The sequence below is a fragment of the Ylistrum balloti genome, unplaced genomic scaffold (assembly GCF_031769215.1).
Source record: "Ylistrum balloti isolate Yb309-2 unplaced genomic scaffold, AGI_CSIRO_Ybal_v1 Utg369740, whole genome shotgun sequence".
In the NCBI taxonomy this organism is placed as follows: Eukaryota; Metazoa; Mollusca; class Bivalvia; order Pectinida; family Pectinidae; genus Ylistrum; species Ylistrum balloti.
The window spans coordinates 1,294,767-1,307,487 of record NW_026781950.1 but is presented as its reverse complement, the minus strand read 5'-3'; the positions used below and the strand labels follow the sequence as shown (position 1 = coordinate 1,307,487).

Here is a 12,721-nt window from a genome sequence, read left to right as displayed (position 1 = left end):
GCGAAAAATACTTAGAAAATTAAGATTGATTCAGTAAATTTCTGTAACTTATTTTGCCTTTCTTTGGGGAGGTGTGAAACCAAAACGAAAATTATAAATCTAATTAGAAATATTTAAAATACATCTCTAGATGGTACTGAGTTAAGTTTTGACGACCTCTCACGATCGCACTTGTCACGAGACACGTAAACAATAGCCCAGCTGTACGGAACACCACGAACCACTCAACGCGTGTGTTCGCCCCCCATCCGCACTTAAAAAAAGAAGTGTGCGGGCAATTAATAAACCACTTCTGATTGGCTGGATAATATTATTCTTTAGTATATATGTGAGTTTTATATAGACAATGTGAAGACAGCTGTCTGCAAGTTCGTTTCTGTTGAGGTAATACAATGTACTGAGCTGATCCAGTGATTAAGAGATGGCAACACAGATGTGTGTGCACGTAATGTTGATAATGGTAAGTTTCGAACATATTCTGAAATATTTTCATTCTTTATATTTACGATATACATATTTCATATCAAATTTAATTCAATTGGAAACATATCAAGATGTTATATTGTAAATCTAAAAACTGGAAATTTAAAAATATAAACTTAAGCTACAATTTTGCAATTTTGCAAAAAAAATGCTTGAAATTTACTTGTTAAAAAATGGATCTTACAAGGATGTATTTCATTTACATCAAAATGTCGCGATTTTTGATAAAAAATATACATTTATATTTCAAATATTTTATAGTGGGTCTTTTTTTCTATCATAATATTGTTTTATAAAAATCCTCCATGGAAAATATACATTTGAATAAACATTGAAATACTCCTCAGCGCAATATGAACTGTATAGTTATATCACACAGATATGTTTATTTCGCTGTGTTTTCTTTTTTTCGAATACAACGAAAATAAAACAATCGATAAATTTAATCTTCCTGTAGAATATAGATTTTAATTCACCTTTTAGAAAATATCTTCCCGTTGAAGTGACAATTTTGCGATAAAGTAAACTATATGTATTAGGGGGAGGGGTCAACGTTTTAAACACATTTATTTTGTCAAATAAGTACAAGTGGGATTTGGGCACAAGTATGATAACTTATATTAAGCCCTTACCCAAAAATTAAAACAATACACATATTTACAAGATGGCATGTTACATACATGTATATCTATATACACAGGAGAGAAGGAGAGAGTGGGAGAGAGAGGGAGGCAGGGACATAAAGTAGGGGGTAGTTAAAAACACACATAACTACATTTTAACATATACAAGTATACATACTAATACTTAGAATGAGGACAGTCCCCCTCCGACACCGATGTTAGAAGTTGACACTGCACTTTTCAAAAACTTTCGACTTATCTATTGTTCATCACATCCCGTGCTTTGATTTGCGTTCTCCTTTTCACTCCGTTCGTCTTTGGAAAAACGTTTCTCTTGTGCCGTCGGCATCGGAAGGATCGTTACTTAATACAAAATTAAGACTTTTATACTTAATTAAGACAGTTTTCAAGTTAACTAGAGAGAGAGAGAATGTGACAATATAGATATAGAAGAAGGGGATTAATTAGGACAGAAAGGGAGTGCAGGCAATACAATGTTCAGAATCTATTAATTTCTACAATAATTTTTTGCGTTTTTGTTGCTATTAACACGTTTTCTTGAACGGATAATTTAGTATTACCATGGGTCTACGTTTAAAGGATCACCACCAGAAATTTCGCTGACAAAATCTGAATATCGTTAGCATGGTTGATCCCAAATGTGAGCCTATTGTCAGCTCCCTTGTAGTATGACTTCCTGTCTTATTTTCTAATTTGTATTTGCTTGTTCGCTATATATTATATGCCGTTCTGTAAACTTGGAGAAATATGATAATATTAGATCCATATCGGATATCACAATTATAGACTTTTATCACGGTGAATAAGTGGTTATATTGTTTCTCAAAAACAAAAGTCCGTCATTGATAAAAAATATCACATTTCAAATCGAGGATACAATGTAAATATGACAGCCACTTTGAATTTTGATAAAAAAAATTGTCAGTCGTACACGAACAAAATAAAAATCTAGAAATGATTGATAAGTGAGAGTGTATTTACTGAATTATTTCAGTATTGATTACAGCAGACACTCGTTAATCCGAACACACTGATTCTTAGACAAAATCATTCGAATTGAGATCTTTTCGGGTTGCTGTTTCAGTGTAGCCGACCTACAAACGCGTTGCTATATCCGTTAAGTATTGAATTGTCTCGATATATGGGCTTTGGGTGTCAGTTGTTTCTCGAACAGTAAACATATCTGGTTAGTTTATATTGTGGCTTTGAAATTCAAACGGAAATATTTGTTTATATTACGATTATGTATGGTGGCTTATACCTGACACTTTGTCTTTTCGCTTTGTTGGCCGCGAAAAGACTCCGGTCTAAAAAGATTAAAAAGAAATAACGAAAAGACGAAAACCCGCTAAAGCGAAAACGCGAAAACCCGTCCGGATCGCGAGTTTTCCGGACTACGGATTAAGATTATCGTGACTCTACTATTTAACATCTTTATCTCTAAAATTTATCTTTGCAGAAATCACTTTTAAAGTACACGTGTTGTTTCTCGTCCATTGCAGGTGGTTGGTCTGTCTGTCGGCGATACAGGTACATATGTGCTAGTAAGGTCTGGTGTGCTTTTGTAGAACATATGGCACATTCATTCCTCATTATTTCTGTATTACACAATCGCTGCACGTGCTCAAATAGAAGCAATAAAATGTTTAATAGGAAGTTTACATATATGACAGCCTCTAGTATGACCTTTTTTGTTAGCGAACAACTGGACCTGAGAAATCGCCATTGTTTTTATATGTGTTGAGTATTGTGAGACTATCAACACATTTAAGCAATATTCCTTCAAACGCTGATGGTGATAATTGTAAATGATTCTGAGGTCCCTGTGTTAAAGAATGATATCTGAATGAATATGTATTATTCAATCCATTAGCAATTAGTGAAGTTCTATCGAGACATTAGGGCTCCTTCTTTCTGTTTCAGTATTTGTCTGAAGAGCAACTCAATTCATTTCCCCATGAAATCGACAACAGAAAGTTTCAATGCTTAAACATTTCAAGTTCTACTTAAGTCGAACTTTATGTAACTACTTAATTGAGCCTGTTTTATTTCTCCATGAATTTTGCCGGAATAACATTGATATGGAATTATGAATACATTCTCTACAGATTCCGTTGTAAGGGGGATAACTCTTACATATGTATGATGCTAAAATTGAAAATCTCAAAAACCAAGCGTGTCCACTGCGCGATTTTGATACAGAAATCCTTCTTGAGTAAGTTTTTGATATTATGAATACAATGGCTAAAGAGAGACCGTTAATCACACTCCGTGACAATTTAAAGATGGCTCCCGCCCAGTTCGGAGCGAAACGGGAGACGACTGTAAATCTCAGTATAGACACTATTCTTCCACATAGCTATCGGAGAATATTCATAATTTCTAAAAGGTTGTGAGTAAATCAATTATTATAATTTGATTGCGCTGTTTCATATTTCTTTAATATGTTGCACAATCGTATTTTTCCAGAGTAATACTGTTTGATCATCTTTAAATTCAAAATATTGGAATATATCTTTAACGAAATCCATTAGACAATTCTAGTAATAGCAACTTGTATTTATTAAAAATATTGAAAACATTCCGTCTTAACTGCAGTATAAGCATTTAATCTTGCTTTTTTCGATTCCGTGGGAATATTTTAATTCTCAGGTCCCTGTGATATGATATGTCGATGTGTAACACTAGTTTAAATCTCAGGTCCCTGTGATATGATATGGTAATGTATAACACTAGTTTAAATCTCAGGTCCCTGTGACAAGATATGGTGATACGTAACAATATTTTAATTCTCAGGTCCCTGTGATAGGATATGTCGATTTGTAACACTTGTTTAAATCTCAGGTCCCTGCGATATGATATGTCGATGTCTAACACTATTTTAAATCTCAGGTCTCTGTGATAGGATATGTCAATGTGTAACACTAGTTTGAAGCTCAGGTCCCTGTGACAAGATATGGTGATGTGTAACGCTAGTTTAAATCGCATGTCTTTGTGATAGGATATGTCGATGTGTAACACTATTTAAAATCTCAGGTCCCTGAGATAGGATATGTCGATGTGTAACACTATTTAAAATCTCAGGTCCCTGTGATAGGATATGTCGATGTGTAACACTATTTAAAATCTCAGGTAACTGTGATAGGATATGTCGATGTGTAACACTAGTTTAAATCTCAGGTCCCTGTGATAGGATATGTCGATGTGTAACACTAGTTTAAATATCAGGTCCCTGTAATATGATTTGTCGATGTGTAACACTAGTTTAAATCGCAGGTCTCTTTGATAGGATATGTCGATGTGTAACACTAGTTTTAATCTCAGGTCCCTGTGTTACGATATGTCGATGTGTGCCACTAGTTTTAATCTCAGGTCCCTGTGTTACGATATGTCGATGTGTAACACTAGTTTTAATCTCAGGTCCCGATATGTCGATGTGTAACACTAGTTTAAATCTCCGGTCTCTGTGATAGGATATGTCGATGTGTAACACTAGTTTAAATCTCAGGTCCCTGTGATAGGATATGTCGATGTGTACCACTAGTTTTAATCTCAGGTCTCTGTGATAGGATATGTCGATGTGTACCACTAGTTTTAATCTCAGGTCCCTGTGTTACGATATGTCGATGTGTAACACTAGTTTTAATCTCAGGTCCCGATATGTCGATGTGTAACACTAGTTTAAATCTCCGGTCCCTGTGATAGGATATGTCGATGTGTAACACTAGTTTAAATCGCAGGTCCCTGTGATAGGATATGTCGAGGTATCATGATGGTTCGATTGTCGACATGGCTCAGTCCATAAGAACCTTTGTATACGTAGCCTGAGGTGACGATTCGAGATGCATAATTCAACACTCCGCAGGCGTGACAATTTGTGTTTCTCAGGTCAATGTTCTTGATCATGTCAAAGCATAAAATTTTTATGCCATAGGATTTCGTTGTTTTTGTACTGTCTGTTTGTCTAATTGTTTGTCTGTTGTCAACTTTAACCTTGCCTATAACTACTGCACCTTAAAAGGTAGAGCTTCCATATTTGGCACGCATGTTCCTTGTCACCAGACCTTTTAGTAAGTACCAATATTTTTTTCACCGTGAGCTTGACCGTGATTATTAACCTAAAATTGGGAAAAATAACATTGATTATAACCAGAGCATCATAAGATGTGTGGCGTTCATACTTGTCCTACTTCAGAATTTCATTAATTGATAATAGAATGACCCATAGTAAATTTAGTTTGGTATATCTCTCCAGCTTTTGTGTGTACCCCGCACCCCTCCGATGTTGTCTTCATATTGGACTCGTCCTCAAGCATCTGGCCGGAAGATTTCGTGCGACAACTTAACTTTGTAGAAAATATCACGAAGATATTTGACATAGGTCTCCTGGAAAACCAAACAAGAGTCGGGATTTTAACTTTCAGCCACAAATTAAAGATCGAACTTCAGTTGAAAGACAGCCATAATAAATCTGACGTCATGTCCGCCATTCGCCGCGTGCCCCACCTCACTGGAGGCACAAGTACGGCAAGAGCACTTTGGGCAGTGAAAAATCGGATGTTCACTCCTATAAATGGCGCCAGAGACAGAGCAAGGAAAATCGTCGTTGTGATTACAGACGGAATGAGTCACAATAGAAACGCGACAAAAATGGCTGCCAAGGATGTGCGAGACCGAGGAGTCACAATCTTTGCTGTAGGAGTCGGACAGGACGCAGAGGAAACAGAACTGCACTATATTGCAAGTGAACCAACCATCGACCATGTCTTCCATGTTCCCAGCTTTCGGTCGTTACAAACCATTCAGAAACACTTGTCGAATCAGGCATGCAAGGGTAAGCGTCACACCTTTGAGCATGAGTAAATGGGTATTATTATTTTCAAATGTATACGACCGATAAACGACAAATGCCGGATGAATTTCAGTATTTTATCAATGTATTCGTTCCCTTCCTTTAATTTTTGTACTGGTAGGAGACTAACTATCCGACTTGTAGATACATGTATGATTAAATAAGATTTCTTAGCAGAATTCAAGATGGCCGCCATTTCCTTTTCTGTTGTTATATCGTTTTATTTCTAGATACACTTGACCCGGTTCACAATGACCATCAAGCTACAGGTAAGAATTAAGAATTATAAAGGCCTGTCTTGTTCTGACAGGGAGGGAAATATATCATTGGTGAGTTTGTTTGTATTGGAATTATTTTATTTTGGGAGGTTTTTTCATATATATATATATATACATATATTTTTAGATAGTTTTTGTTTGGAGAGTGTTTTTGGTTTTGGAAACTGCTTTATTTGGTAGAGCGTGTTTATTATTATTATTATTATTATTTTTTTTTTTTTTTGTTCTGAGAATAAATTATGGTTCTTGTTTTATCTTATTGGTTTGTATGTAATTCTTAACACATATTACTCTATACTCTATTTAACTCTTTGTGTTTTACAGACCCGCCTGTTCCTGAAGACACTTTGCAGGCGGACAGCACTGACGTTGCTGATGGTAAATATGTAAAGTCTTGGTCTGGCTAAAAGTAAAACCTTGTCAAAACGTTTAGAACTTTGATTTGCAACTGTTGACATCATCCTGTCACTATAATGTCCATTGAAATACTGCTATCTTTCCATTAAAACGATAATGGAGTTAAAACACACGATATGAGGACTTGATAAGATACATACAGTTCTGTGTTAATGTGATTTTCTTTTTTCAGGTTGTAGTGGTAAACCAGCAGATGTGTATTTTCTTCTCGATTCATCAAGTAGTATCCGGAAATCGGAAAACCGGAAACAGCTGGACTTTGTCAAAGACGTAGTCGCCATGTTTGACATCGGTGAAAATAAAACTAGAATTGGACTATCGACTTTTAGTCACAAATATCGTCAGGAATTTGACTTTCAGACTCATTCAGACAAAAAAGACCTGCTGGAGGCAATCGACAAAGTATCGTACCTTAGAGGGGGAACTGATACCGCGTCAGCATTACGTAACATCCGACATCAAGTATTCACACCAGGTGTCGCTCGTGAAGATGTTTCTCATGTGTTGGTGGTAATAACGGATGGCTATTCGAGATCGCCGAAGTCTACAGCAATCGAGGCTGCCTTGCTCCATCAAATGGGCGTTTATGTGTTCGCTGTAGGGGTCACTGATGACGTAGATATCAAGGAACTGACCCATATTTCAAGCAATCCTGAGAAAGGTGTCAAGAGTTTCATGTTCAACGTGTCCACTTTCGATGCTCTAGAAAGCATTAAAACAGTGCTGGCAATTAGAACTTGTAACGTGGTGGACCTGCAGTCAGGTAAATTTGAAGCCAAGGTCAAGGTATTTTTTAACTTCAAAATGGATTGTTTTCTGACGTAAAACAAGTGATTAATCTCAAATATGGTTAAAGTTGATTCAAAGAATATTCCAAAATAACTGTAGCTTCGGAAATTTGTAATTTCTTAACATGGACGTCTGGTGTTTATTGGTAGCGAAATTGGTCGTTTCCAACGATTACACACATGTAAAGCATAAAAATACATTCAATTTGTATGCAAGAAACAGCATGACAAAGATTTCTTACAATAGTAAGAATGCTCACCCAGATTGGTATTTTGCTTTTTCAGTTTGCAAAAAAGACAACGATACTGATGCAGTTTTCCTGTTGGACGTTTCTTCTCTTGGCTCCACCGTTTCCTACAGTATCATCGACAGTATTAACTCCGCAAGCTTGAACGATCACTTAAAAACGAATTTTCAAATCGGGATCTTTGTACATTCATGTTCTGACATCCCAAACAAAGAATTGTCCTCTGTTACAAAGAAAGTAACACCAAAACAAACATCCAGGTATTCTGAATTGGCAGGACTGGTAAAGAAAGCCAGATTGACAGGGTTCTTGGTTCAAAATGGCGGACGACCGATTGCCAAACGAGTATTATTTGCGTTCTTGGATAGCGAACTCACACAGGAAGCGGAAATAGAAATCAAGATGGCGCGAGATGCTGGGATAAATTTCGTTTTTGTTACCATTGGCGGTGGTGTAGATAGGAAACAGGTCGAGCCGTTTGTTAGAGGACCGCAGTATATCATTGAATATGACACCAGCCGGCCTGCCCAGTTCGCACAAGTTCTTGGTGATATGTTTTGCAGAGGTATATAAATCGTCACCGCCTTTCATACTCTGAAGAACTGACCATGAACTTGATTTCGGGGGAACAATTTTATGTGACACCAATGAAATAACTGACGACATTTTGATTGGTCGCTGAACATTAACAGTGCTTTTTTGAACCGTTCCTTATATTATTGTGTAAATGACATACATATGTACAGCAAACACCCCGGTTACACGCATGTACTATTAACACAAACTCACACCTTTTAGAACATTTTCATAGAATTCTACATTTGATGTATCGGCATGTATGGAATTTGGTATGATGTATAGCACGATCCGGTGGTCTCAAATTCACAAAAGGAAAAATCAACTTCACTGATATCATGGCGGTATGGTTAGCTGCCGGGTATCAAGTTCTCTGTTTTATAGAGTGTTTTGATGGTATAACGACAGGGATTATCCTCTACCCTTATTGTAAACGGTATTGGGTTATTTATCATAAATATCATCCTTTCATTTAATCCCGGTGTGTACTTTTGCCTTTTTAAACATATTATCGTTTGACTTGTTTTTATCAAACGATGAATTTTTCTTAATCCTAGTACGCTGTTTAAGTATATTTGTCTATATCAAACTTTGTTAATACCAACGAGATTTCAGATAAAAAAAATTTCTAGTAATTAAAAATTTGCTTTTTGACGGTATTTCTTGTTAGTACATGTTCATACAGAACGAACTTGTTACTCTGTCCGACAAAGAAACGAGGACCATAGCAAACCATCACAAAATAGCTAGTCCCTTAGTAACAGAGGGACAGACACCACAAATAGCTAGTACCTTAGAAACGGAAGGAACAGGCATCACAAAAATATAGTCCCTTAGTGACAGAGGACAGACACCACATATATCTAGTTCCTGAGTAACAGAGGGACAGGCACCACAAATAGCTAGTCTCTTAATAACAGAGGGACATACATCGCAAATAGCTAATACCTTAGTAGCGGAGGGACAGACATCACAAAATAGCTAGTCCCTTACTAACAGAGGGACAGACACCACAAATAGCTAGTCCCTCAGTAACAGAGGGACCGACATCACAAAATAGCTTGTCCCTTAGAAACAGAGGAATAGACACTACAAATATCTAGTATATTAGTAACGGAGGGACTGACACTACAAATAGCTCGTGTCTTAATAACAGAGGGACAGACATCGCAATTAGCTAGTACCTTAGTAGTAGAGAGACCGACATCACAAAATAGCTAGTCCCTTAGTAACAGAGGGACAGACACCACAAATAGCTAGTCCCTTAGTAACAGAGGGACCGACATCACAAAATAACTTGTCCATTAGAAACGGAGGGATAGACATTACAAATAGCTAGTCCCTTAGTAATACAGTGACAGACCCCACAGAATTTCTAGTTCCTGGATAAGAGAGAAAAAATCCCGCGAAGTATCCAGTCACGTAGTAACGGAAAGAAACACATCACAATAATTGTTATTACCTAAAAGACGGAGGAACAAAAACCATAAGAAACATTGTTACTGATGGTAAGACGTTGCATTATGAAAACGGAAGGACAGACATTATAAAATCTCTGGTACCTTTGTATCGGAGAGTGAGACACCACTAAATACTAGTCCTTTGGTTATAAGGACCCAAATATCACAGAATACTTATTCCTTAGTAACGGAAATACATATCATACGTATTCTAGTAGAACTTTATTGTATCAGAAAGACAGAAAAAAGATATCTTGTCCTTTAGTAAAAGACGGACGGACATCATAAGATATCTAGTTCTTTAGTAACAGACGGACGGACGTCATAAGATATCTAGTTGTTCAGCAATAGACGGACGGACATAATTAGATATCTAGTTCTTTAGTAATAGACGGACGGACATCATAAGATATCTAGTTCTTTAGTAATAGACGGACGGACGTCATAAGATATCTAGTTGTTCAGCAATAGACGGACGGACATAATTAGATATCTAGTTCTTTAGTAATAGACGGACGAACATCATAAGATATCTAGTTCTTTAGTAATAGACGGACGGACGTCATAAGATATCTAGTTGTTCAGTAATAGACGGACTGACTGTAGGACATAATAAGATATCTAGTTCTTTAGTAAAAGACGGACGGACGTCATTTGATATTTATTTTTTTCAGTGATAGACGGACTGACATCATAAGATATCTAGTTCTTTAAACGGGCGACATCATAAAATATCTAGTTCTTCAGTAAAAGACGGACGGACATAATTAGATATCTAGTTCTTTAGTAATAGACGGACGGACATCATAAGATATCTAGTTCTTTAGTAATAGACGGACGGACATCATAAGATATCTAGTTCTTTAGTAATAGACGGACGGACGTCATAAGATATCTAGTTGTTCAGTAATAGACGGACTGACTGTAGGACATAATAAGATATCTAGTTCTTTAGTAAAAGACGGACGGACGTCATTTGATATTTATTTTTTTCAGTGATAGACGGACTGACCTCATAAGATATCTAGTTCTTTAAACGGGCGACATCATAAAATATCTAGTTCTTCAGTAAAAGACGGACGGACGGACATCATAAGATATCTAGTTTTTTAGTAATAGACGGACGGACATCATAAAATATCTAGTTTTTTAGTAACAGACGGACGGACATCATAAGATATCTAGTTTTTTAGTAATCGACGGACGGACATCATAAGATATCTAGTTTTTTAGTAACAGACGGACGGACATCATAAGATATCTAGTTTTTTAGTAATAGACGGACGGACGTCATAAGATATCTAGTTTTTTAGAAATAGACGGACGGACATCATAAGATATCTAGTTTTTTAGTAATAGACGGACGGAAATCATAAGATATCTAGTTCTTTACTTATAGATGTGAACTATTACTAGTTAATATATAAGTTTATTAAATCAATCAAAACTGTGTTCAGTTATACATATGTCAGATTTTTAATCCTAATCTAAATACCAGAATGAGATTACCTTAATGTAGTTATTGACATCTATCGACCAGTGGTGCATTGACTAGTGGCCAGAAGCATACTGTTGTTACTTAATCTATTACACATATCCATGTATTAATTTATTCTCTGATTATATAAGTAATTACCTGAGCCCTATCTAGACAGTTCACATGAAGGTCAGTTTATACTTATGGAAAATGGAAATTAAAGACAGGCCCTTCTACATCAGCCGGTTTATCTCGATCTTTTCCTAGAACGGAACCAACACGGACATATTTTAACCAAGCTGTATGATAAGCGTAAAGATGTCAATATTCTTTTAGTGACAAAGAATGCAGTTGATTCGATATACAAAGACCTGTTCCCATTATCACGATTTTCGTGCAAGAAGTCGTCAACTGGCGGACAAACTCGTGACACAGAGTGTCAAAAGATGTAGGGTTGGTGATAATTATTGGAAAGGTTTTTTTTTTAGTGATCTCATTAACAAAAATTCTATTAATTTTGCGATATAAATCTGGACGTTTTTTATGCTCGTTGGTTTGCCTGTTGGTTTCGTTGTTTTATACCTTGTCCTCATTTCAGAACGCGACATTACGTACTTGAATAAACCAAGGTTTACATGGCGAATGTCGTCGATGGAGAGAAGAACGCTTACTCTTTCGGAACACCTGGTCTTATTATCTTTATACTTTTTCATGAGTTTCCGTGTAAATTGTTTTCTTCACGTTTTACCCTAGTTTTATTGAATTGGAGGGAGTTTGGATTATGATTAAGTTGACATGTTGGCACGCAATCAGACGTCTGCAAACATCATGACCTTGTATGTAACAATTTGGTTAAACGGTGAAGTGATTATGGTCCATAGATCGCTTTATCACCGCATACGACATAAAACACAACACAAGCGATTTTCTTGAAACATTGTCTTTATTTGTTGTAGATATAACCATAAATACAAAATAACAAGACAAATGGCTGCTAAAAATGTCAGTTCTGTCGGGAATTGTAACACATATCCATATAAGGACTTTGTCAGTTTTAATACTATTTAAAAAAAGAATACTACAAAGCTAAAGAACCAGGTCATATAGAATTAAAGTATTCAATAGAGTGTCCATTCTTTTCTTCATGAAATAAATATTGTAAAAGTTAAAAAGAACCGAACAAAATAACGACATGTCAACAGAATTTAAATTCAAGGTTCAAATTAAAGTCAGATTAAATCACAACCTCGATATTCCAGGGGAACAGGTCATGGAAAAATTGAAGCCACACGTGAAGTAATTTGATTGGTTCCAGACGAAAAAATCCTGACCAATCACAGGCTAATACGGTCCTTTTGAAGATTACAAAGGAGCACTAGCCAACTTCAAATCCATTACAATACACATACCATTACGCGACCTGGAGTTTCGTTTGATGTACATCAAAGGATCAAACTAGTCTCTTTTCCACATGGTGTCGCAAGCGGAGCATTTGGCC

General features: G+C 36.3%; 1 protein-coding gene across 1 annotated transcript; it reads left to right on the top strand.

The window, feature by feature from the left end:
• Positions 1-421: 421 nt before the first annotated feature.
• On the top strand, positions 422-8,283 carry LOC132543084 (cartilage matrix protein-like). The gene is made up of 6 exons (XM_060206539.1): positions 422-460; positions 2,630-2,657; positions 5,383-5,961; positions 6,582-6,635; positions 6,847-7,437; positions 7,748-8,283. Exons 1-6 carry the CDS (start codon positions 422-424, stop codon positions 8,281-8,283), a joined length of 1,827 nt encoding a protein of 608 aa, XP_060062522.1.
• The last annotated feature ends 4,438 nt before the right edge of the window (positions 8,284-12,721 follow it).